The sequence below is a fragment of the Astatotilapia calliptera genome, chromosome 7 (genome assembly GCF_900246225.1).
Source record: "Astatotilapia calliptera chromosome 7, fAstCal1.2, whole genome shotgun sequence".
Classification (NCBI taxonomy): Eukaryota; Metazoa; Chordata; class Actinopteri; order Cichliformes; family Cichlidae; genus Astatotilapia; species Astatotilapia calliptera.
The window spans coordinates 48,208-74,214 of record NC_039308.1 but is presented as its reverse complement, the minus strand read 5'-3'; the positions used below and the strand labels follow the sequence as shown (position 1 = coordinate 74,214).

Sequence of the window (26,007 nt, the reverse complement as noted above, 5' to 3'; positions counted from 1 at the left end):
TGGTGACTCTCAAAGTGGAGCCAGTGAGAACTGATAAGGGAAGGAATTGAATTGATAAGTGATATCAATAATAGAACTGAAACTGCTAAATTCTTATCAATTCGAATCCCTAGTCAAGATTGAATTTAAAGTTTTCAATTCACTCAGCCTTACAGACACTCAAGAACCAGCGCTCCTTTACACTGAAAGTTAAGGTAGCTCAGGCACCTGATCAAGACATGTTTAAGTTGCCTCTCAGTGGAGGTTTAGTGGGTTGGGTGTCCAGCTGGGTGAAGACTGTGGGTTCCACCAAAAAAGGGACACATTAGAGGACACAGGAATACTTGGTGCCCCGATGAGGTTTTGCATACATGTAAGCGGATGAAAGGATGATAGATGAAGTTTCTATGTTTTGTTGTCACCTTTGCAGTCCTGGGTTAAGGCGTTGCCATGGTAGCCAGGTTTGCAGTGTTGGCAGTGCAGGCCAATTGTGTTGTGAAGGCAGTGTAGACACTCTCCTGTTGTGCTGTTACATGAGTTGGGATCATCAGGGTCGATGTTGTTGTTGCAGGGACACTCTTTACAGACTGCACCTGGCAATGTCAGATCACCATAGAAACCAGGGCTGCAGCTGTCACAGCTTACACCTAAAAGGGAAATGGAGAGTGATATATTTTATGTGTCTTTCCAAAAATCTGCTGATAAACACTGACTCTTAGCATCGCTGCTGTCTGTCTGTCTGGTTGCCTCTTTTATGTAAAGAAGGTAAAAGTAAGTAATGCAAACATACTGGCTCTTACCTGTGTGCCCCTCCTGGCACTTACAGATGAGCCTGAGGGACTGTGGGTCATGCTGACAGGAAGTGGCGAAGAATCGTCCACTGCTCAGAACATCTGGACACAAACATGGCTGACAGGCCTGTCTGGAGATTGGGTCACCATAGTAACCCTCAACACACCTGCATCAAAATAGGTTTATCATGATTACCTGAACAGGTACCGACCCTCAGCAGTAAGTACTGGCACACTTATTTCCTGAGTAAATCTAATTTATATAAATTTACTCAGAGACGTAGCAAAGACATTTTCAGAGGGAAATTTTCAGCTGAAAAAAACCCAGCTGAGTTACAGTAAACAAAGGTTCCTTTTTTGAAATTGCATCTACTTGCAGATAAAAGCTGCATAGCTGAAAACTGAAAACCCAGCCCTTTGTCTAATTCTCTCTGTTCTTCATCATTATGGAGTATAGTATGTACTACATCTCTGAGTCGAGGAGAGGGCCTAAGGGTACATCTGTCACCATCTTACAATGCTGTGATTGCAGCCATTCCCGAACTCTCTGTGAATGGTACTCATGGCCATTGATCATGATAATTTTGCATATTAATGATTAAGGACCTGACCTCACAGTCCATTGTTTGTCAGTGACTAACCTTTCACAGCTGGGTCCAGTAGTGTGCTCCCTGCAGTTCAGACAGTCTCCGGTAAATCCATCACACACCTCTGATAGCCCATTACATTCACACGATCGACATGAAGGGAATCCCCAGAATCCCATCTGACAGCGTTTGCAGCGCTGACCCGTAATCTCTGAACGGCATGCACACTGACCACTGACCTGATCGCACAGCTCTGACACAGAGCCATGGGGGTCACAATTACATCCTACAAAAAGGTGAGAATTCATTGTGAATCAACTGTCAGACGCTCAGAGAGAAAACGAAAGGCAGTGTTTCCCCTCTGGTTTGGGTTTCTTACGTTTGCAGCCTTCAGGTCCAAAGCCAAACGTCATTGGGGCACAGGCATCGCAGCAACGACCAATCACATTGGCCTTACAGTCACAAAACCCACCCAGTTTACTGCAGGATGGTCCAGTAGAGCCAATAACATTACACCTGCAAACTGACCACAGGTAAAACGCAGATATAAACATATGAAACACTCATCTTTTCCATTGTCTCAGTCCTGGATCATCTCAGTCCAACTACTTACGGACAGCTCCATTGTGGATTTGTGCTGAAAGGCTCACGATGAGTCCCTCGCAGACTTCAGGTAGCGACTCCTGAGGGCCAGGCTTGACAGCCAATCCAGTACAGTGAAACTGGTGAAAAGTGTCGAGGTCGCTCTGGGAGCAGAAATTTTGGACTGACCCAATTCTATTAAAAAGACTAATCTGAAAAAAGGGGGGCATGATTAAACATGTAGAAATCACCTCATGTAGACACATCCCATCATTTAATTTTGAAGAGAAAAATTGAAAATTGAAACCATGCAATCTTCCCAAATTTATTTATCTCCTCAGCTATGATTGGACAGTTACTGTTAGTAGGAGGATTTCAGGGAATATGTCAATCACTTTATCTGAATAGATGAAGACCTCCTTACCGAGTCAATTAGGATGTGTGAACTATCAGATCTGGGCTGTTTATAAAAGGTGATATCCACAAAATATTGACCTCCAGCATTTAGACAGAGCAAAGAGTCCAGAATACCTCGTCTGGAAAAACAAAAAGAAAAAACAAACAAAAACTGCTGCTACTGAGACACAATCTCTGACACAAGTACACTATTAAGGCTTCAGAGAACCTTGGGGCTCACATAAGTACAAATGTGTAAGAATGTCTCTGTACGTGGAACCAGGAGTACAAAGGCACAACATTTGGCTCATGTGCGTTAGCTGTAGCTGCTGGCTGTCTGCTGTCGTTTTATAGATGTTCTGTTGAGAGTCCTCTCTCAGTACATCCTGGTATGGTTCACAAGCTGCACTAGGACTGACAACAAAGTGCTGCAAAGTTTATTAAATCATCACACACATGCAGCTACGCCCTGTCACTGATATGCACACAGAGCCTGCTGCCTCAGCCACAAACATGATGTCACCCACAGGCCACCTGATCATGGCCTCTATTAACAACTCACACAGACACTGTACAATATCCTGTATGTCTGTGAAGGTTCTCAGTCATCCAGGTCATCGTAGTCAAAGGAGCTTGCAAAGAAAGGCGTCTGGACTTCTTTAAGTTACTTGAAGACGGATGAGAGGTGAAACGTCTTCAAGTAACTTAAAGAAGTCCAGACGCCTTTCTTTGCAATATCCTGTACAATTTGCTAGTTTCAAAGAACCTGCTTAATTTCACATCTGAATAGTGTTGTGGCAGATTTCTTTTCTCATGTATTAATCACATATTTAATCATATCACATTATTTATAGTAATATCACTGTCACGGTCCTGGGTCCCTTGACCCAGCATTTTTAGTTCCTTGTGATGTTTGTAATATTGTACTTGTGTGAGTTATTCTATGGTTTCTAGTTTCGATCCCTTGCCCTTCATGTTTCTCTGTGTCCCCTCTGTTCTGTGTAAGTCTGTGTCGGCATGTTTGAGTTCCCCTCTGTCCCTCGGTTCTTAGAGTCCTCTGCCTTATGGTTTATGTCTCTGTTTCTTAGTTGCTTTCTCCACTGTGCCAAGCTTGCGTCTCTGTATGATACTTCCTGTTTTACTTTGATGGTCCGTGTCTTATGTGAATGTGTCCTGCTTTGCTCGTCTCGTCCAGCCTGATTACTCCCAGCTGTGCTCTCCTACTGTGTCTCATTCCCTCGTTATCCCTCTGTGTATTTAAGCCCTGTGTTTCTCTTTGTCAGTGTCGTAAATTCCCTCATGCTGTGTGTGATGCTCTCCGTGTTTCCTGGTATACTTTATGATTAGCTTTCCCAGTTTAGTTTTGTATTGCCTGTGTTCTATTTTTCCAGCAATTAAAGCTGTGCTTTTGAGTTCAAGTTCTGTCCCCGTGAGTTTGCGTTTGGGTCCTCTCCTGCCTGCCACACAGCCGAAACATGACAATCACTTTCTCACTTTACTATAGTAAGAGCACTCCTGTCCATAGTTTACATGCATGTGGAACGTAAACACAGTGAGGCCGTTAAACAGATAGTGGGAGTCCTGCTTATCAGGGATGTAAATCCTTAGGTGACGCCAAAGCAGAAAACAAGGTCATAATTCTCTCTGAGGGAGGAGGTATTGCTCCACGTGAGAGGGGCCAACATGTAAGAGTTTGTGAATGTTCTTTGTCTGTGTCTCTGTATATATGATGTAAGGGCGGTGGCCACAATTCAGAGATGGTCCTGGTGTTTCACTGGGATGCTCTCTCCATATTGCAATGTGTTTATTAAACCCACTTCAAATCAAGCTCACTGGGTGTTTTGCAGGTAATTGTTAAATTTTCCATAACAATTTGCCGTTGTCAGGCAGGATTCCTCCGGTGAGTTTCGCTGAACTACGGGCACACAGTGACTGGCCCTCAGCAGCAGGACCAGACGGCATCCCAGGTCGTATCCTAAGAGACTGCGCATACCAGCTAGCTCCTGTGTTCACTGAGATATTCAACATCTCTTTATCTCAGTCGGTGATCCCCACATGCTTCAAAGAGTCCATCATTGTTCCTGTCCCGAAGAAACCCCACCCTGCTTCTCTCAATGACTATCGCCCTGTAGCCCTCACCTCAGTAGTGATGAAGTGCTTTGAACGCCTGGTCAGAGACTTCATCATTTCTTCACTACCAGACACACTGGACCCACTACAGTTCGCTTACCGTCCAAATCGTTCCACAGATGATGCCATCTCTCATCTCCTCCACACATCACTCACTCACTTGGACACTAGAAGGGGGAATTATGTTAAAATGCTCTTCATAGACTACAGCTCTGCATTTAACACCATAATTCCCTCCACATTCACCACCAAGCTGGAGCATCTGGGACTCAGCTCATCTATGTGTCAGTGGATCTCCAACTTCCTAACTGGCAGACCACAGGCAGTAAGGATGGGCGGACATGTCTCAGCCTCCACCACTCTCAGCACTGGAGCCCCCCAGGGGTGTGTTCTGAGCCCCCTGCTGTACTCTCTGTACACATATGACTGCGTGGCCACTACCAGCTCCACCACCATCATCAAGTTTGCTGACGACACCGTCGTGGTGGGCCTGATCTCTGATAACAACGAGACGGCCTACCTGAAGGAGATTAGGAATCTGGAGAACTGGTGCCAGAGGAACAACCTCCTTCTAAACGTCAGTAAGACAAAGGAGCTGATAGTGGACTTCAGCACTAAGCAGGAGAGGAACTACCAGACCCCCGTCATCAACGAGTGCCCAGTGGAGAGAGTGGACAGCTTCAAATACCTCGGAGTTCACATCACGCAGGACCTGTCATGGTCCTGTCACATCAACTCCGTGGTGAAAAAGGCCCGTCAGCGTCTCTACCACCTCAGACGCTTGAGAGACTTCCAACTGCCCTCCAAGGTGCTCAGGAACTTTTACTCGTGCACCATAGAGAGCATCCTGACGGGAAACATCTTAACCTGGTTCGGGAACAGCACCATGCAGGACAGACGAGCTCTACAGAGGGTTGTGCGATCAGCTGAGCGCACCATCCACTCCGAGCTCCCTGACCTGCACTCAATCTACAGCAGGCGGTGCTGGACCAAGGCCAGGAAGATGGTGAAGGACCTCAGCCATCCCAACAACAGACTGTTCTCTCTGCTGAGGTCAGGAAAGCGATTCCGCTCCCTGAAGACCAACACAGAGAGACTGAGGAGGAGCTTCTTCCCGCAGGCGATACGGTCTCTCAATCACACCACCACACAGTACTGACCCACACATACAGTTCTTACACACACTGGACATTCTGGACTTTGTTTCCACTTCATCACTTAAATCACGCTGCTGTCATTGTGTATATGCTGCTGTTATTGTGTATATATTTATTTATATTTCTTCATACATACTTATATAGTTCTATACTGTGTATTTTGTTGTACAGTTATTTTATTTTCAACTTTAATTTATATATTTATCTTATTCTTTCCCAGTTAAATTTACCCTTCATTCTAATTTGTGTTGTACAGTTATTTCATTTTTAACATTAATTTATATTTTATTCCTTCCTAGTTAAATTTACCCTTTTTAATTTTTCATATTTATTTCCTATCTTATTCATAGCCTTTTCCTTTTTTGTTTTCTTTAGGTCATGAGCAGTTGTCCAAGCATTTCACTACATATCGTACTGTGTATGACTGTGTACGTGACAAATAAAATTTGAATTTGAATTTCCTGAGGTAAAATTGCCTTAGTTCCACCATTCCTTTGTTTTCAAAAAAAGAAGGAACCACAAGATGTGCTTCAGCGACTCACACATGCAGGAATTTTTTAATGAACCAAGAGACGGACTGCAAATGATTTAGCTGCTTTGATTTGGGCAGGGTTCTTAACCAGACAGATGGGAAAAGCCTTGGTTACTTATTACTGCAACAAGTAGATTCAGGGTCCTAGAAACTCAACGAATTTGGGTATCCTAGTGTGAGAAATTGCACCTTGTTGTGGTAGTAAGTGCAGGATCTTAGAAGCTCAATAATTTGAGCATTCTAGTGTATGGCAGTTTAGCACTTTTGCACCAGTGAAAAAAGGCAGAAAGGCCTTGTTCGTACAAAGGAAGCTGGGCTCAGAAAAATGGCTACTGGAGCAGTGGGAGGCATTCCTCCACGTTGTCTGGTTGAAAACTCCAAGTGTGTGGAAGATGGTTGTGTGATGGAAAGTGTGATATTATTCTGTTATCATATGTTACCTTATATATGTAATCAAAGTAGTTGAAGTATGATACTGCTGTAGATCATATTATACCCTTTAACATAGAGTGTGTGATCAGTATGTAGTTTTAGTTTGCATTTTACTTCTGACTTAAAAGAGTGTGAAAATCATTAGATCTATTGGATTGACCTGTATTACTCGACACTGTTGAATGTGTTACACTGTTTCTTGACATTTCATACTGCTGAATCATGAAGAGAATGTTGTGTGCAGAGGACCTTGTGCAGATAATAGAAGAAACAGACCACATTCCAGACCCCCACCTTACAGAGAGCAGAGAAATAAGGAAGCCGAGGTCATAACTTAGGCGCCGTAAGAGAGAAAGAATGTGAATGTTTAGGCTTTTACGACTAGGTGGGGGCCACTAGAGGGTATAAAAAGCTGAGTAACCCGTCACCATTTTGAGACTTGCTGTGACCCTCTGCAGGCAGGTCTCCCCATCATGATGGTTTTAATGCTCTTAAGTGTTGAATTGTATGGAAATAAATGATTGTTGATTGAGCATTTATACACCGAGTACTGTCCTTCCTTCAGCCCAAAGATTCAAAGAATTGGGAGATTTCAACAAAAGATATGTTGACAGGGATAAGAGTTTTTTATTGTTTGTAGTTTTTTGTTGTTGCTGTTGTTGGGTTTTCTGTTTATTTGTTTTAGATGGACCACTGGGAGGGAAACCTCAGAAATACGACGCCTGATTTCAGGACTGTTGTGGGAAGGACTCTGTCCTTAGTTTATGGTGTTTAACACTTTTGCATCGGAAGGAAAAGGCCAGACGGTGAACGCGCTTGTCCACAAAGCTGAGCCCAGCAGTACGGCCAGTGAGGCTGTAGGAGGCATCCCTTCAGGTGGTCTGGACAAATCCAGGTTTTGATTGTATGATTTTTTTTCTTTCAGAAATATGGGAAAGAATACATGGAGTATGAAGTGTGTAGAAACTGAGGAATGCAGTGAAGAGAAGTGTGTGTGTGTGAGGAGTGCTGTGGGTGTGTGTATAAAAGAGATGTGTTAAAATGTGGACAGAAGAATAAGAGAGGGAACGTGTTAATGAGCAGTGATGAAAATGATATTAAATAAATGTTTTAGTGTGTTAGTACAGGTTGCTACGGAACTGGATCAGCGCCCTCCACAAGCACAGCGGCCGGAGTAAAATGATAGATCAACGTAATTGGAACCGCATACAGCCCATGTTTTGGCTGAATATTTCACAGCTTCACTTTATGCACATCTTAACCTGAAGAACATGCTTCGAAGACAATCAATCTCTCCCTGAAGACGAAATGCAGTTCGAGAGCAACGGCGTCGACTTCAAGAGTCAACAAGGTGAAGAGACAGCAACACTGCCCTAAACCTTAAACCTTAAAGGGTTCAGCAGCATGTACACATGCCATAGTGGATGGAAGCATGCGCTCCTGATCACAAGCTGAGAGGTTCACCAGCGACATCACTGTGTGTGAATGGACTTGAGAAGACTGTCTGAGTTTCACATTTGCCATACTGGGAGTTGAAATGGCAAAGGAAGAGACTGAAAAGAGTGAAAGACAAAAGGCAAAGCCGAAGAACGGCCCACTGGCCTCTGACACGCCACAACCATGAACTGCTGCAGATGCAGGAGAAAGACAGAAGCTGTGAGAAGTGGGAGCATGGAGGAAAAATGAAGGCCGTTGTTGTTAATGTGAGAGCACATGAAAATTGTGTTGGGAAACTGTGGCCGACTGTCTTGTGGAGGTTGAGAAAGAGTCCGTAGGATTGCAACAAAGGTAAAAATAAAATGCACACAAACGCACACAGAGAAATGTGAAGGAAAGGCAGCTCTAAGGACAAAGCCCTGCTGAATCTGCAGCTCCACTGCACACACATGCATTGAACCTGCCTACTAACACACACACACACACACACATGCAATGAAGATCAGCTTGTTATCTCTCATCAGTGTTAAAATAGTGTAAATTTAACAGACACTTGTTATCAAATGCTGAGTGTATCCACTGCTGACAATTAATCAGAATCAGAATCAGAATCAGAATACTTTATTGATCCCTGGGGGAAATTATTTATTATTTAACTCTCTAGGGTTGCAGGACAACAGTTTACCTTTTGTGAAGGGAAAAAAGATTCTGGTTTGACCAACCAGTGATCAGACAATAAATTTAGTTGTTGATACAGTAAATTGTGAGATGTTTTCTGCTTGATTGGTGCAGCACAATTAATTTACTGTATGAAGGAAATTCTCTTTTGTGATAATATTTTTTGTTACTAGATCAGGGAAAGATGACTGGATTATAAAACAAGTGAATAAGATGTAGCAGAGGGTTGAGTTTCCTGTTTCTGATGTGTGGGTGAAACTTGCACCCAGATACACATCACTGAATACATAAAACAAACTTGTTTTGTGAAATACATGATGACATGTTACACGTTTACTTTTGGAGGGGGAGAAAAGGAGAAAAGCTAAATGAAATGATTGGGTCTGTGAAAGTGACAAATGAGTGACCTGGGGAAGAAATTCACATTCCAGTGATAAAACATTGATATGAAGTGTTTAGGAAGCGTTTAATGGTGAACATTAGTGTTGTGTGAACTGTGCAGCTGCTAATAAAAAAGAGGGAGATTTCTCTGTGTATTTAGCAGGTGGATCTATGTTTGTTGGCCCCAGACTTTCCAGGATTGTGTGATATTCTGGAGCTCTTGTGGGCAACCAGTAAATATGATGTGGGGAAAATGAACAAAGGCAGTGACCCTTAAGTCTGATTTTAGACCATGTAAGCATCAGTTATAAATTAAAGTAAAGCCAGGAGCAGTGACTGCATGGCAGGTTCTAATCCCTACAGCATGTTGTTTCACCTGAAGGCAAAACGTTTCCTGTGATTTTTCTGGCAGATTTTGGGGTTTTGTTTTAGTACCAGACTGATTCTGCCAGTTAGGTTTGGGTTGTTTTCTTTTTCTTTTTGCACGTACAAACTGGGCCCAATATGGGTTTTATTTTTGTAACAGTGCACTTAGGAAAAAACCTGCCAGGTATCACCCCTCTGGGTGTGATATTTTGTGTGTTGATGATTTAATAATCAGCTCTCTTTAAGCAGGCAGCAAGATTGGAAGTAAAAGTGCTATAAAATACTTTACTGAGAGCAAATACAAAGTGAGATTCTCCAGATTACAATGGCTTAGGAGAAATACACCTACCTAGGACCATATTAGATGGCAAGTCCTGTGTTTAAAAGGATTGTAGCGATTCAATTCATTTCAAAAGCAAAAAGAATTGTTTTTATTTTTGGAATGACGTAATATTGCTGCCAATGGATACTTAAATTCATGCGCAGTTTTCCACTATCAGCAATGATTTGTACGAATGTATATGACTGGATGAATGCATGTGATTGAGATGAATGCATATGACTGGACTGTGGCTGGACTGATGATGTCACTTAGTCACTTCTAATGCCTAATCCACCCCAAACAGTGAAAAAAGGGTGGATGTATGTGGGGGGTTTTTTTGTTTTCTTGTTTTTGCAGGAGCAGGAGGATGGCAGAGACCAGAGGAGGGGGAGACCTGTGGGTTCACATTAATATGTGTGGAACCTGCAGACTTAATCCTTTACATAGCACTTTTCTGTGTTACTGATTTTTGTGTGAAGGAAACTGTGGTTTTACTGGCTGCTTGTTGGTTATGGTACCACATTGTAGTGTTGGGAAATGTTAAATGTTACAGTGGGAAAATGTATATTCAGTGTGAAACACATACTGTGTTAAGATCAGTATCACTCCTTTCGCAGAAAAGGAGGGTTGACCACATGATTTACAGCAGCACCTCTGGAATCTGTTAATCTAGGCCCGACCTGCGAGGACACACCACCGGCTAATGTTTTTTTTCCTCTCTAAGGGTTTTGGCATCACACAGGCAGACATAAGTGAAATGAAGCAGGTTTTGCAGTTATTACAGAACATCTTAGTGTGGGGCTCATTATCATATCTTTTTTCATTTTAAGGTGTTGAGCCCACAGTGTTTAAAACAAGTGAGTGACATTACTTAAGAAAGGTCACTGGCTACAGTAGCTTTGAATAAACACATTTGGCAAATTATGGCAACAGTAGTGTTTTTAATGATTTGGGGAAATAAACTGCGCAAGGCACACTTGTGTCTGTGGTGTGGGATGCCTTATTACTCTTATAACCTACAGTTGTTTGCAAGTGTGAAGTTTGTATTTACTCACTGATTTTGGTTTCTGGGTAATCGTGGTGTGGATGCAGGCTCCAGGCAGAGCCAAGAATTAGACCTACTTAACATGACATTAATACAAATTTTATTCTCTAACACAGGGTTTAAAGGGCTGGAGCGAAATTACTCAGGAGGAGAAGCCCTGATGTTGTCTGAGAAATGATCTAACTACCCTTTTGTGTTGTTATTCTCCTAGTTCTGATGAGTTGACTCATGGGAGAGACCATGTGTCAAAAGGAGGGAATCCAGGTTTAACATGAAACAATGTTCTCTATGTTTTCTGAGTTTTTTCATGATAATTTTTCCATGGCTTTTTGTGGGATTAACAGTTCATTTATAGGTATGAAACCTCTACATGGGGCACAGACATGTTCAGATAAGGGTAGGGCTGTGCGATATGACCAAAATCTCATATCCTGATATAAGACATCTATCGTCCCAATAACGATATAAATCACAATAATTTAATATTTTCTGTATATTCTATGAATCTCGGGCAGCTTGACTTGCGTGAAGTGTTTCCAGGTGGGCGTCATGTACCTGGAGTCGAGTGTTTTAACCGATGCATGAAACGATACATTTTTAGACACAAGTTGTAATTGCCGCCGTTTTCTTTGTGAGTATTTATTACCCATCGTGCTGCGGGGAAAAGCCTGTTGTAACGTTGAGTCTTTTAGCACCTGACGGCTCTTTTTGGCTTCTCATCCGTAAATACTCTGCATACTCTTTCACGTGATTGAGTTTATTTTGAAAAGTCTCAACAGGATCTTGAACTTTATTGTGAAAGGTTAATGTGGAAACTAAACCAGGGGACACGCAATGGTTTTGCCGTCGTTGTTGCTAATGACAACGCATAAAAGCAGGCGCTTGTCCGTCCGTAGTGTAGTTATATTAAATATAAGAGAAAGAGAAAACTTTAAGAAATTAATATAGCCACTACAGCCACCATGAAAACGATGAAAAAATATTGAAGTAAACAGTTTATTTTGTGACACCACGAAACAAACAATAGCGTAAAATGAAACGATAGACGTTTTTATATCGTCATTCGATATATATTGTTATATCGAACAGCCCTAGATAAGGGTTGAACTTCATTGAACTAAAAGGAAAATGTGGTTTGATGATGGTTGACATGTTTTCCAAATGGTTAGAAATTTTTCCTCCTAGTAAGGAGATACAGGTGCAGTAGCCAGAGTATTGCTGGAAGAAATCATCCCAAGGGTGGAATCTCCAGACTGAGATTGAGACTGGGTGCTGATCAGAAGTCTTCAGAGACCCAGCGAGAAGCAGGGATCATTCATAGCACAGCTGACAGCCCAGGCAGTGGTTGAGATCAAAGGTCGTGCGGTTTGGGGCCCTACTAGTCATCATGAGAAGATTCCAGAACCACAGAAATAACCATAAAGGTTAAAGATCTCTGCATTAGACACTGAGGAAGACAACAGGGTGTCAGATGATCTCTGCCCTTTTAACCTACAGCTGCATTGGAACGAGAGAGTGAAGGGTGAAAAGAGCACCCTCCTCCAACAAGGGTGTGCCAAGCTCCAACTCAGCGACTGCAGAGCAGACCCTGTACCACCCAAGAGCGATCAGCGAATGAATGCAGATGACAACTGATTAAAGAATCAGGCTGTCATGCCTGAAGTAGTTGTAGTTGTGTTTTTGAGTTAAGGTGGTCGTTGGTGTATAGTAATCTTACTAGTAAGGATATGATTTAATCACATATTTAATCATATCACATCAGAAATCTGCCACAACACTATTCAGATGTGAAATTATAACAATAGTCATGTGACATTCATGGATAGATGCCCTGTTTTTTTATTCTCACCTGGAGTTTCCAGGTAGAATCACAGTTTTACTTCCTGTTGGATTGCTGCTGCAGCCACCATCGCCTGGTGACACTTTGCCGATACTGACTATAGCCATCCAATCAGATGCAGACTAGAGAAAATAATAAATTGACATGAGTTATAGAAAGACAATTCCGTCAATTTTATTAAACATGTACATTTAAATGAAGTTTACCATTCAAAATCACCTCACCTCCGGTTCATAGGAAATCGCCAGCTGGTAATCAGTCGAAGAATGGAGGTTGTCCACAGTAAATCTAAGCCCCACCCCCTCAAACACTCTGACCAATCCTAGGCCAGTCCAGGTTACTGGCTGGTGAGATGCCCTTTGACGGGGAATGATTTGCAGGGTGTAACCAGGGACCAGAGGTATGCTGGTTTGCTGCTGGATGGAAATAAACAACAGATGCACTGAGGAAAGAGGACGATCTGATTAGCTGAAACATATGAGTTGAGCTGTTTCCAAATTCAGGGGCTGCATCCTTTGGAGACCACATTTGTGGGACGACTATATCACAGCACACCAAAGGCTGCTCCAAATGCGGCCCACTAATGCGTCTTCCTTTTCCCCGGATTTGAAGAGAGTCCGGTGTATCCTTTGTGTCCCAGAGAAGCCCAGACCTCTCTCCCCAGCTATCTCTTCCAGCTTATCCGGGGGAACAGCAAGGCATTCCCAAGTCAGCCAAGAGATACAATTTCTCCAGCGTGTCCTGGGTCTGCCCCTGAGCTTCCTCCTGATGGAACATCACCCAGGAGGCGCCCAGGAGGCATTCTTGTCAGATGCTTGAACCATCTAGACTGGCTCCTGTCGATGTGGAAGAGCAGCATCCCTACTCTGAGCCCCTGCCAGATGGCTGAACCTCTCTAAGGGAGAGGCCAGCCACCCTTCGGAAGATGCCCACTTGTTCATCACTTGTGAACAAGACCACAGGATAGTTAAACTCCTCCACTTGGGGTAGTAACTCATCCCTGACCTGGAGTGGGCACCCCAACCCTTCCGGCTGAGGACCATGGCCTCAGACTTGGAGGTGCTGATTTTCATTACCACCACTTCACACTCAGCTGTGAATCATTCCAGTGTGAGCTGGAGACGATCACCTGATGAAGCCAATAGAACCACATCATCCGCGAAAAGCAGAGATGAGATTTTTAGACCATCAGGTGAAAGCCTTCTGCCCCTTGGCTAAACCTAGAAACTTTGTCCATAAAAATTTTGAACAGAATCTGTGATAAAGGGCAGCCCTAGCGGAGTCCATCACCCACTGGGAATGAGTCCCACTAATTACCGTCTATGCAAACCAAGCTCTTCCAATGGTTGTATAAGGATTGAATGGCCTGTAGTAATGGGCCAAACACCCCATACTCCTGAAGAACACCCCACGGGAAACTCAAAGGGACACGGTCGAATGCCCACAGCCAAAACACTGGCTGGGCAAACTCCCATGCACCCTCATGTATCCTTCAGAGGATAAAGAGCTGGTCCAGTTTTCCACGACTAGGACGAAAACCGCATTGTTCCTCCTTTATCTGGTTTTTATCATGTTATCATAGCATGGCTCAAGCACGTTCATCATAGTTTAACCCCCTTGTTTTGCACAACGGAATATGGCCTGCCGTCTGCAGCTAAACACCCCAATAGCTTTTGTAATAGCTTTAGCCCGATCGGACTGGGCAGCAAAGGGCTGCTTAAATACAGAAAACTCTTCTGCTCTTCCACCTGGACCGCTAGCGCTGGCCATAACTATCGCTTGACAGACGCACCATACACATAATTTTTTTCCTTCTTTTTCGAATCTTCGGATTACGTGGGTGTCAAACCGTGGAGTGGGATCGGTTCGGATTACGGATCAACCGTGATCCGTTGCACCACTAGTACATATCAGCTGCCTCCGAAGTCCCACAGGCGAACCAAGGACTCCTTCAATAGGACTCCTTCTTCAGCCGGGTGGCTCCCTTCACCTCTGGTGTCTAAGGATGGGTATCGAAACCCGGTTCTTGTTGAGAACCAGTTCCCACTGTTTCAATTCCTTGGAATTGTTTGGCATTTTTGCAAATGATTCCCTTATCGATTCCAGTCGCCCCGAATGACGTCACCACGTTGCAGAGTGTCATTTACCTGGCGGGTAACATGGCGCCTAAGCGGCTCAAACACTCAAAAGTTTGGTTATACTTTAGGAGAACGGATGACAACAGGGCAACTTGCAATACTTGTAAAGTAGATACTTCATTTAAGGGAGTAAACACTACGAATATGCAAAAGCATTTGCTCACAAAACACGCAATAACCTCAAATGAATGTCGTGTTTTTAATTCTGCTCCGGACTCGTGAATCTCAACCCAGCAGCAGAGGTAACGTTTGCACGTCCTCTCCCGTTAATGCGGCAGGTAAATAATCAACTAACAGTGCATATTATGTTAGCACGATGTGCCTTATTACAAAACCTGCCATTACTGTGCATTTAGGTGACCAAGATGAGAGAGACAAAGTCTGGCTGGCTCAGATGCTGGCAGTTCTCGCTGCAGTCTACCGGTAGCGTCTCCTTTCAGGCCAGGATAGACAAATGTCACAGAGCAGTGACTCAGTTTGTGGTCAAAGGCTTGCAGCTGTTTGCCACAGCAGATGATTTTCAGTAAGTGTATGTGTTTAATTGTAGGCAGGGACATTACTGGATATTCTTGTGTAATTGCTACAGAATAATTTGTGTTATGCTTTGTTATTGCTACAGAAGAATATTTATTTTATTATTTTACAATTACATTTTTTTTCCTGGGGACCCTGTGACACCCATTGAAGAGCCATAGGCTGTGGATCTCTTAAGATCTCACTTTTGGGTTTGTAAGGCCATGTTACTCTTACTTAGAGAAGATATAAAACAAAGTTCTAAGCTAATCAACCTTAGTGTTCTCCTTTTTAAAAAATAAGAATCAATAAGAGAATCGATAAAGAATCGAATCGTTAAACAGACTCGAAAATGGAATCGGAAACATGAAAATCTTATCAATACCCATCCCTACTGGTGTCCACCATTTGGTTTAGGTGTTACCACCATGACAGGCACCAACCGCAGCGCAGTGCAGCAGCTTTGGCGGTGGAGGTGCTGAACATGGTCCATTTGGACTCAGTGCCCCCAGATTCTCTTGGAAAACTGTTGAAGCTCTGCCAGAGGTGTGTGTTTAAGATCTTGCGGACTGGGGGCCTCTGCCAGGCATTCCCAGCACACCCTCACTATACCTTTAGCTGCGCCATGTCTGTCCAATGTCCTCCCCAGCCACCTGATCTGATGGTGATCAGTTAACAGCTCAGCCCCTCTCTTTACCCGAGGGTCCAGAACATATGGCCGCAGGTCTGGTGATACGATTACAAAATCGATCATCGACCTATGGCCTGTAAATGGCCTGTATTTATATAGCGCTTTACTAGTCCCTAAGGACCCCAAAGCGCTTTACATATCCTGTCATCCACCCATTCACACACACATTCACACACTGGTGATGGCAGCTACATTGTAACCACAGCCACCCTGGGGCGCACTGACAGAGGCGAGGCTGCCGGACACTGGCGCCACCGGGCTCTCTGACCACCACCAGTAGGCAACGGGTCAAGTGTCTTGCCCAAGGACACAACGACCGAGACTGTCCAAGCCGGGGCTCGAACCGGCAACCTTCCGATTACAAGGCGAACGCCCAACTCTTGAGCCACGATCAGCCTAGAACTTTCTGCACTTTGTGGACTTATGGACGATCTTATGTTTTAACATGGTGTTTGAATCCAGGATTCATTGTGAGTCTAAGGTACAAGCAATTTTTTGGAAAAAAAAAAACATGGCAAACAGTTGTAGCAAAGCAGTCCAGAAATAAAAAAGTGAGTACTGGGTTTTTATCTCACCCAAATATCCAGTGGAACAAATGTTAGCACACCAAAGAATCTTAGAACATCAAACTTAGCTAACCTTCATCTAAGTTACATGACGTTAGTGATATTGCTACTTAATCGGGTCATGCAAACTTTGGTTAGTTATAACCTGAACCTTTGTTATAAAGCCCAACATTTATGCTGATCTTATGGACTGGACTGGTTCCTATATAGCGCTTTTCTATTCTTCTGAGCACTCAAAGCGCTTTACACAACTTGTGCATTCACATATTTTCTTAGTGCTTTCTAATTAACATTCACACTCCAATGGATGCATCGGAGAGCAATTTAGGGTTAGTATCTTGCCCAAGATATTTGGCATGCGGACTAGGGGAAGCCAGGAATCAAACCACCAACCTTCCGATTAGTAGATGACCTGCTCTACCGCCTGAGCTTATGTCCTGTTTCCCATTTCTCTTAGTTTTTTTTTTCTCTCTGATTAAAATGAAAGTACGTCCCATGATTCTAATAAGAAAATTGTGCTTTCATCCTGCAAGTTACCAAATGCTTGATGAGACCTATTATATTTGTACTGTCAAAATGAAATGAGACTAGTCTCATGCTCTACTCTAGCAAACTAGCTAAACTTAGATTCATTGTTGGTTAAGGGGACTCAGTACCCAGATTCACATGTAGATGAAAAAACAACATAAAGCTGACCACCACAGCAGTAGCTGCGACTGTCATGGTTGCCAGGCAACAGGAACCCCATGTTGTAGGCTAGACCGTCCAAGTTCACAGCCTTGCACTTCTGGCCTTCGCTGCCTTTGAAGAATGCAGCCCCTGAATTTGGACACAACCTATAGTCTCCAAATAATCAAAGCATTAAAGTGTAACAGAAAATGGATCTCACCAATCTCTTTCTCATTTTCTGTTGCTGGGCAAGTTGGCGAGCCCGCCGAACTAAAATAACTCGTCCATTTTGGAACTTGGTGTCAAAACCTTGCTCTTTGAAGTACTGCTCACACTGAGGTAACACTCGTGGGTTCAGCTGAAAACACACACGCAGATACTGTTTATATAGTGCAAGTGGACAGCATTCACAGTGCTTCACTTGTTCCACATTTTGTCATATTAGTATGGGCAGAAATCTGTGCCATCAGAAACTGAATTTGAATGAGTTCAATTTGAATTTGAATTGCTCAGATTGAATCTGAATTGTAACTTGAATAAATGCTTTTGAAAACTGAATTTGAATTAGTCTAATTTGAAATTGAATTTATGGTTTGAAAATGAATTGATTTGCTTTGAAACTGCATTTTATCCTTTAAAAATTCAGCTCTCGAATAATTTCAGTTTCACTTCTCACCATTCAGTTTCAGTTCTACAATTCAATTTCAGTTCCAAAATTCAGTTTTTTGGAACTTACATCCGGTTCCGGTTCAAGCGCCGATTAATAGAACTACGTTTTACTGGCGGACCGAAAGTGTTACTGACGGGAATCTACAGCGTCTTGAGCTGAATTAAGACTTCAGAAGTCATTCGTCATGTCGAATGACCAGCGGATGAACTCTCAGGTTGGTAATAAATGTATTACATGTATAAGAACAAGCGTCATGTTAACAAATGATAGCCGTAAGGTAACTTTTATGCTTATTGTAGCTGCTAGCTAAAAACGCTAATTTAGCGTAGTTTGCCCTGGATTCAGCTTTGAAAAACAAATATGATCGACTGTTTCTAGTAGAATTCCAAAGTTGTCATCTTGGACCCTCTCAGAGTGCCCCCTCTGTATGCTTGCAGAGACCCCTACAGTAGGGAAACATGCAAAACAGTGTCCAAACCTTTGTATTTTAGCTTTATTTATGTCTTACACGGCATCCCAACTCTTTAGCTAACTTAATAACTTTAGCTAACGTGAATAGTTAGTCTAATTCATTAGTGCAGCATTACTGGATCATCTCTGTTTGAAGTGATATAATATGATATACAACTATCACTGTGTTTAACTACCATAATAATTCTTAGGGTACTGAGGGCATGCTTAATTAGATTTTTTTTTTTTTTTAAACACACTGCTCCATTACTATGTTTGACAGGCTGAAGTTGTCGGGTCACCTCCTAAATCGACCATCTTTTACAGGTGTTTTGTGCCAGAAATGGAGTGTCCACTGAAGACTGAAGATACTGAATCTCTACGCCTTGCCTTTGATCCCTCTTGTGCCTTCATCTAGACAAGAGACAAACTTCACCACTCTCATATGCTCTGTACCTACATCACCTTCCCTGACAGTCATAGCTTGGCTCATCTGAGGGTGAAATTATAAGAATGTGTTATTTTGCAAAGTGCTCTCTAGGGTTCCTAAATAAAATATGGCATTGAGGTCATTTCTTTTGAATTAATCCCTCCTTCTGAAATATAAGAACCTCTCCTGGTTTTAATGGCACTTTGGATTTCCTTACTTTTTGTTCCACTCCCAAACCCAAATAGATGCTGACAAGCTGCCACAGTAACATGGAAGAGGGAAAGACGTTGGAAAGGACTACTACAAATAAACCTAATGCCTAACAATGAAAAGTGTAAAATAATAATATTAATAAAGATAAAAGATAAAAGATAAAGTAACAAGTTTTTAGTTTCTTGTTTATTCCAAATGATCATCCAGATGTCTGTGACATGTGATGACAAACACCATAATGGAAGGCCTTAGTCATCACATCCTTAAACTCATCATATATTTTTGCATATTTTTGCACAGGCAGTCAGACATGCTGTAACTGTGGGGTAGAAAACAGCATGAACACCATACAGCAGGGGTCTCAAACTCCAGTCCTCGAGGGCATGGAAAAGTTGCATGACACTGGCCCTTGGGGACTGAAGTTTGAGACCCCTGTCATATGGAATATGACAGGTGTGGTTGAACTGCATGAAGACTCTGAAGTTTGTCTTCTCTTCTGGCAGGACAGGAATGTGGCCTTGTCCTGTGAGCCACTATAAGGATGTACTTAGAGTAGAACTGGACTGTCACCGGCCTCAGGCTCTTCACCCTTTTCAAAGACAAAGCAGTCATTTAAATAAAATATTAGATATTGTTTACCTGTAAATGCACAAAGTAAATTTAGAAATGTTATTATTGTCAAGAGTGAACAAGCACTGATAGTGTAATCTACAGCTGTGGCCAAACGTTTAGAGAATGAGAAGTGGTGTTTGCTTATTTACAAAGTTTGCTGTTTCAGTGATAGTTGTATATCATATTATATCACTTCAAACAGAGATGATCCAGTAATGCTGCACTAATGAATTAGACTAACTATTCACGTTAGCTAAAGTTATTAAGTTAGCTAAAGAGTTGGGATGCTGTGTAAGACATAAATAAAGCTAAAATACAAAGGTTTGGACACTGTTTTGCATGCTTCTCTACTGTAGGGGTCTCTGCAAGCATACAGAGGGGGTACTCTGAGAGGGTCCAAGATGACAACTTTGGAATTCTACTAGAAACAGTCGATCATATTTGTTTTTCAAAGCTGAATCCAGGGCAAACTACGCTAAATTAGCGTTTTTAGCTAGCAGCTACAATAAGCATAAAAGTTACCTTACGGCTATCATTTGTTAACATGACGCTTGTTCTTATACATGTAATACATTTATTACCAACCTGAGAGTTCATCCGCTGGTCATTCGACATGACGAATGACTTCTGAAGTCTTAATTCAGCTCAAGACGCTGTAGATTCCCGTCAGTAACACTCTCGGTCCGCCAGTAAAACGTAGTTCTATTAATCTGCGCTTGAACCGGAACCGGATGTAAGTTCCAAAAAACTGAATTTTGGAACTGAAATTGAATTGTAGAACTGAAACTGAATGGTGAGAAGTGAATCTGAAATTATTCGAGAGCTGAATTTTTAAAGGATAAAATGCAGTTTCAAAGCAAATCAATTCATTTTCAAACCATAAATTCAATTTCAAATGAGACTAATTCAAATTCAGTTTTCAAAAGCATTTATTCAAGTTACAATTCAGATTCAATCTGAGCAATTCAAATTCAAATTGAACTCATTCAAATTCAGTTTCTGATGGCACAGATTTCTGCCCATATATTAGAGCCTTATTCCAAAATGGATTAAAATCATTTTTCACCTCAAATTTTTACACAGAACACCCTATAATGACAAAGTAAAATGAGTTTCCCTTAAAGTCTTGCAAATTTATTAAAAATTAAAATACAAACAAATAACATGTAGCTATAAGGAGGAATTGTTTGTAGACCTTTGAGCCTGGACTGTATTGAGGCACGGATCTGGAACAGAAACATTTCTAAAGATCCCAAATGAGCACAGCGGCCTGCATTATTCATAAATAGACGTTTAGAACCACTATTACTCTTCCTAAACCTGGCTGCTCAGCAAACGGTTAGGGAGCTGAAGGAATGGGCTAGAAGTCCTTACTTATAGAGGTCACCAAGAACCTAATGCTCAATCTAACAGAGCTCCATGGTTGCTTTGTGGAGAGACGAGAACCTTCCAGAAAGACAGCCATTTTTGCAGCACTCCACCAATCAGACCTGTATGGTAGCGTGGCCAGATGGAAGAGATTCCTCAGTAAAAGGATCAAGAGTTTGCTAAACAGCATACCAAGGACTCTCAGACCATGAGTAACAAAATTCTTTGGTCTGAGGAAATGAAGATTGAGCTTTTTGGCCTGACTGCCAAGCATCGCGTCTAGAAGAAACCAGCCACGGCGCATTATATGCTCAACACCATTGCTACAGGGAATCACGGTGATATAGAATCATGCTATGGGGATGACTTTCAGAAGGAGGAACTGGGAGACTAGTAATTGTTGAAGGAAAGATAAATGCTGCAATGTATAATGATATCCTTGAAATCCTAACCTGCTCCAGAACACTCTGGACCTCAGACTGGGACGAAGGTTTATCTTCCAACAGTGCAACAACTCTAAGCACACAGCTAAGATAAGAAAGGTGCTGTCCAGACAGAGCTCAGACTTGCTTTTAGTTCTGGTTCATTTCCTTTTTTCTTGTTTTAGGTTCCATTGCACACTTTAGTGTCTATTTCCGTGTTTCTGATTGAGTTCATTTCTATGAAGAGTTTTCCCAGCAATAAATCTGTGCTGTGAGTTTAACTTTCCATTTCTGAGTCCTGCATTTGGGTCCCTTATCCTGCCTGCTCCACAGCACTGTCTTCTGAATCCAACCTGGAAGTTGGTTCCACAGAAGAGGGGCTTGAAAACTGAAGGCTCTGTGTAAGAGCCAAAGTCAATGTTTATGTTTTTCCTTTTTGTTTTGGTGGCACAGGTGTATAGCTTTACCTGCGTCTCAGGTGATGGTATGTGGGTGTGGTCACAGGTATTCACCTGATGTCGGTGTTCGCAGCAGGTGTGTTGGGTGAGTGGTTTGTGGGCAAACTTTTCTGTTGACCGTCATTTTTTGGCACACCAGTTAATCCATGCGCTAGTTGGAAATTGATTGAAAGCGCAAATGTTTGTTCTTGTTTTGTTCTTAAAATAAATGCGCAAAGTACTAGTATGACTCACTATGGATTATTGGAGGCGCGTCACAGGGACACAACCAACTCAGCCGGCTGCAGCTTTATTTACGGATGAAAGTCGCAACACTCTGCCTCTCATTCCACTTTTAAATAGTCTAGGAAAGAAGAATGGGACAAACTGCAGAAAAACAGGTGTGCCAAGCTTGTAGCATTGTACTCAACAGGACTTGAAGGTGCCATTGCAGCCAAACATGCTTAAACAAAGAATTGAGGAAAGGTTATGAATATTTATGTACATGATATCATTTTTTTTAATTTTTAATAAATTTGCAATATTTCGAGTAAACCTTTTTTACTTTGCTACTATGGGGTATTGTGCGTAGAATTATGAGTTGAAAAAAATGAATGCAATGAATTTTAGACTGAGGCTGTATCATTACACAATGTAGAACGAACAAAATGCTGTGAATACTTTGCTGAATGCACTGTAAAAAGACAATTTTACCTATAAACACATATTAATACTGAACTATAGCTGTGTAGGTTCTAAGTCATTCAGGTCATGGTAGCCTAAGGAGCTTGGAATGAAAGCAACTGGACTTCTTTAATTCAATTAAAATTCAGACCGCGGTCAAGTGAGCCATCATTTCTGTGCTTCTACACCAGCCTTTACGGCAGCGCTTTTTATCCTTCATTCCCGATCACAAACATAGACTTGTGCACACATACACACGTGTGCACACATTGCATTGGAACAGTATGGTTGCATCATGCATTTCTTCACCAGGGCTGATGTGTTAGTTGTCCAGTATAGGTCCTCGGAAATGTGGTCACCTTTTATGGATAGGGGAGGGGGATGAGTTTTTTTTCTTGCAGAAGTCCATGACCATTTACTTGGTTTTCCTGGTGTTTATGGTTAGGTTATTGTAGTCACACCATTCTGTCAGACATTGGATCTCATCTCTGTAGGCGGTGTCGTCATCATCGGTGATGAGCCCCATCAGAGTGGAGTCATCTGCAAATTTGATGATGATGTTGCAGGGATGTGTGAGGGTGCAGTCACTGGTATAGATGGTGTATAGGAGTGGACACAACACACATCCTTGTGGTGAGCCAGTGCTGGGTGGATGATCTCTGGTTGCCCACCTTGACTCTTTGTGATTGGTCTGTGAGAACGTTTTTGAACCACGCACATGTAGCAAGGGGGAAGTCTAAGTTTACCAGCTTGACTATAAGAATGTCTGGGATGATGCTATTAAAGGCTGAGCTGAAATCAATGATGAGCATCCTTACTGAAGTCCCAGCATTCTCCAGGTTATGCAGAGCAGAGTGGAGGGCAGTGGAAATTGCTTTCTCAGTGGACCTGTTTGCCTTATAGCAGGGGTCGGCAACCTTTCAGATGATGAGTGCCATCTAAAATGTCCTCAGAAGTCAGTGTGCTGCATGATTGCATTAGCAATAAATTTAACAATGCTCTATATTGACAGTTACACACTGTATAGAACAACTTAATAGAATTATACAGTATTTGTTCGCAGATGTTGGCAGCTATCAGCGAATAGTTATCAGCTATTTTGAAACAAAAAAAGATACAGAGTTCTTGTTATGGATAAAAAGTAACAGCAAATGAACTGTACAAAAGAAAATATAAATGCTATTTATGGTCTCCTCACAACAATGATAAGAGAAATAAACTGGGCCAATATGGCATGTTTGTTAATACAGGGATAAACATGTTAATGTGATCTCTGGTCTTCCAATCAGCGACACAGGTCTATGAGTGTCCACCATTCAGATGGCTACCTCACGACACTTTTTGTGTGAGAGAAAATCTGCTCACACAGATATGTAGAGCCAAATACTGTCAATAAGGCCTCTGCAATGTTCTGAATGTCATGGTCCAGGTGAGTACGGGGTTTTTCCACTCCGCTGGGCTCCACCTTCAGGCAGAGACTCCAATCAGCTTCCACACCTGGTTCCAATCAAGTCACCAGCATATAAGACCAGCATTCACAACAGACCTCTGCCAGATCTTCTGCTAACTCATGTTAGTGCTAGGCCGCCAAGCCCTTGTGAGAACCCTTAACTACTGCTTTTCTCCTCACCGTGTTTTCTTTGTCATAGGACCCACCTGGCAGTCGCGCTTCCCAACCTAGATTACTCACATCTCCGCCTGGACGCTGGTTCTGTCATCTGGTTGCTTCCTTTCCATCATAGGACTACACCTGCCTGCCTCCCTGCCAAGCCCCTCACTCCAAGCATATTCTGGATCCTCTCTGGACACCCCCTCCTCGCATGACACTTTAAACCTGCAACGCGTAAGCCCTAACCACCATAGTCTAATCCTTCAGCTGTGATTCACTAGACTGCCACTGACAACTTGTCTCCTCTCATTATAGTGACTGCGTACCTCCATCCAAGCCGCTGCCCCTTTTTCCCATTCCCCGGATCCATCCGTGAAATCTAGCACCTAGTCATAGCACTCCGAGTTTCATGTTCACAGTTTGGCCTCACAGTTCTCTGTTCATAGCTTCCACAGTTCATACCATTCATAGTTTCCTGCTTTTTAAGTTCACTAGGCACAGCAAATAAAGCACTGTGTTCACACCCGTTTTTCTTCCCTCTGTGTCTGCATTTGAGTCCACACCCACAGCCTGGCCCGCTCGGCCGTAACACTGAAGACAGTAAAACTTGACTGGGAGTGATGTCCAGCAGGTGAAAAAGCTCCATGAACATGCACAGCTATGGATTTCCGCTGCGTTCGTAGTTCTGCAAACTTTGACCCTCATAGAGTCGAGCTCCTGAAGCATTCGAAGTGTTGGAATGTAGAAATTTCAACATCGCTTGAAAAAACTGCCAGCTAGCAACATCCCTCTCACTGGTAGGCGAAGCTATTTTTAGCCAATTACACGTTGAACCTGGTAGTTGGGGTTGTTAGCCAAGTTACCGTCATTAAGAAGTGACACAACTAATGTGTCTATGCTAGTTAATTTGCAATGTGTACCACTGGCCCGGCCATTTATTTTTTAATGCACCTTCTCAGATTAATTCACTGCATGTCGTGCCCAGGGCTGGACTGGGACAAATAAAAATCAGCCTGGTCATTTTGACTACAGACCAGCCCCCCAGGTATTGCAGGGAAAATCATAAAGCCTTTTAATGAAAATAAACACTGTTGTGACAGTGATGTACACCAACATCTTGTTGGTATGATTTCTATACATTTTACATCAGATAAAAACTTAAAGCGAGGCATTTTTAATGAGAATAAGAAAGAAAAGTATGTGTCCCCTTTCCCTGTTAATGCCCTGCCTGGCCTCCTGGCAAAACTTTGCTAGACATGCCCCTGCACAGTTACCAGGTGTCAGGTGCTTAGAAAAGTATCCTGGTGTTATTTCTCTGTCAGAAACAGTTCATAACTTCAACTGAGCTATTTTTACACATTGGCCAGCACCTGGCCAATACACCACCTTTCATTGTTTATACTGTTACAAAAACTAAAACAAACAAAAAAACATTGGCCCATAAAAACAAAATTCACTATTGGCCCACCGGGCAAATGCCCGATATGCCCGATGGCCAGTCCAGCTATGGTTGTGCCATCAGTTAACCCTTAGCTTGCCAGCTGTGGCACGCGTGCCCAGGGTTGCCGACCCTGGTTGGGGTCCAAACTAGGTGTGATGCAGTCCTTTATGTGCTTTAAGACCAGCTTCTTGAAGAACTTTGCGACCACTGGAGCACTGATGGTGGTGGACTCGGAACTATTGTTGCTGATTTCAGGCAATGAGGGGCAGTGGCATGTGACAGGGAGAGGTCCAATAGTCTGGTGAAAACAGGAGCCAGCTGGTCGGCACAGGCTTTGAAGATACTCCCAGGTATTCCATCTCAGCCAGCAGCTTTTCTCTGGTACTGCTCTGCAAACCTAGTTTTCTTGAAGAGTAAATGTGTGAGGGCTGTGCTCAGA

The 26,007-nt window shown here is 42.7% G+C and overlaps 1 protein-coding gene across 5 annotated transcripts in view; it reads right to left on the bottom strand.

Moving 5' to 3' along the window:
• lamb4 (laminin, beta 4) overlaps nt 1–26,007 on the bottom strand; it is a 79,601-nt gene that overhangs the window by 30,275 nt on the left and 23,319 nt on the right. For 4 of the 5 annotated variants that reach the window (XM_026172276.1, XM_026172280.1, XM_026172277.1 and 1 more), the window contains exons 15-23: nt 17,453–17,590; nt 12,880–13,071; nt 12,665–12,777; nt 2,364–2,475; nt 1,971–2,151; nt 1,737–1,880; nt 1,412–1,643; nt 780–937; nt 402–626 (exon numbers count right to left, since the gene is read on the bottom strand). In XM_026172276.1, coding sequence (XP_026028061.1) covers nt 402–626; nt 780–937; nt 1,412–1,643; nt 1,737–1,880; nt 1,971–2,151; nt 2,364–2,475; nt 12,665–12,777; nt 12,880–13,071; nt 17,453–17,590 — 1,495 coding nt within the window. The remainder of the gene's footprint in view (nt 1–401; nt 627–779; nt 938–1,411; nt 1,644–1,736; nt 1,881–1,970; nt 2,152–2,363; nt 2,476–12,664; nt 12,778–12,879; nt 13,072–17,452; nt 17,591–26,007) is intronic. The other variant, XM_026172279.1, reaches the window with a different exon arrangement.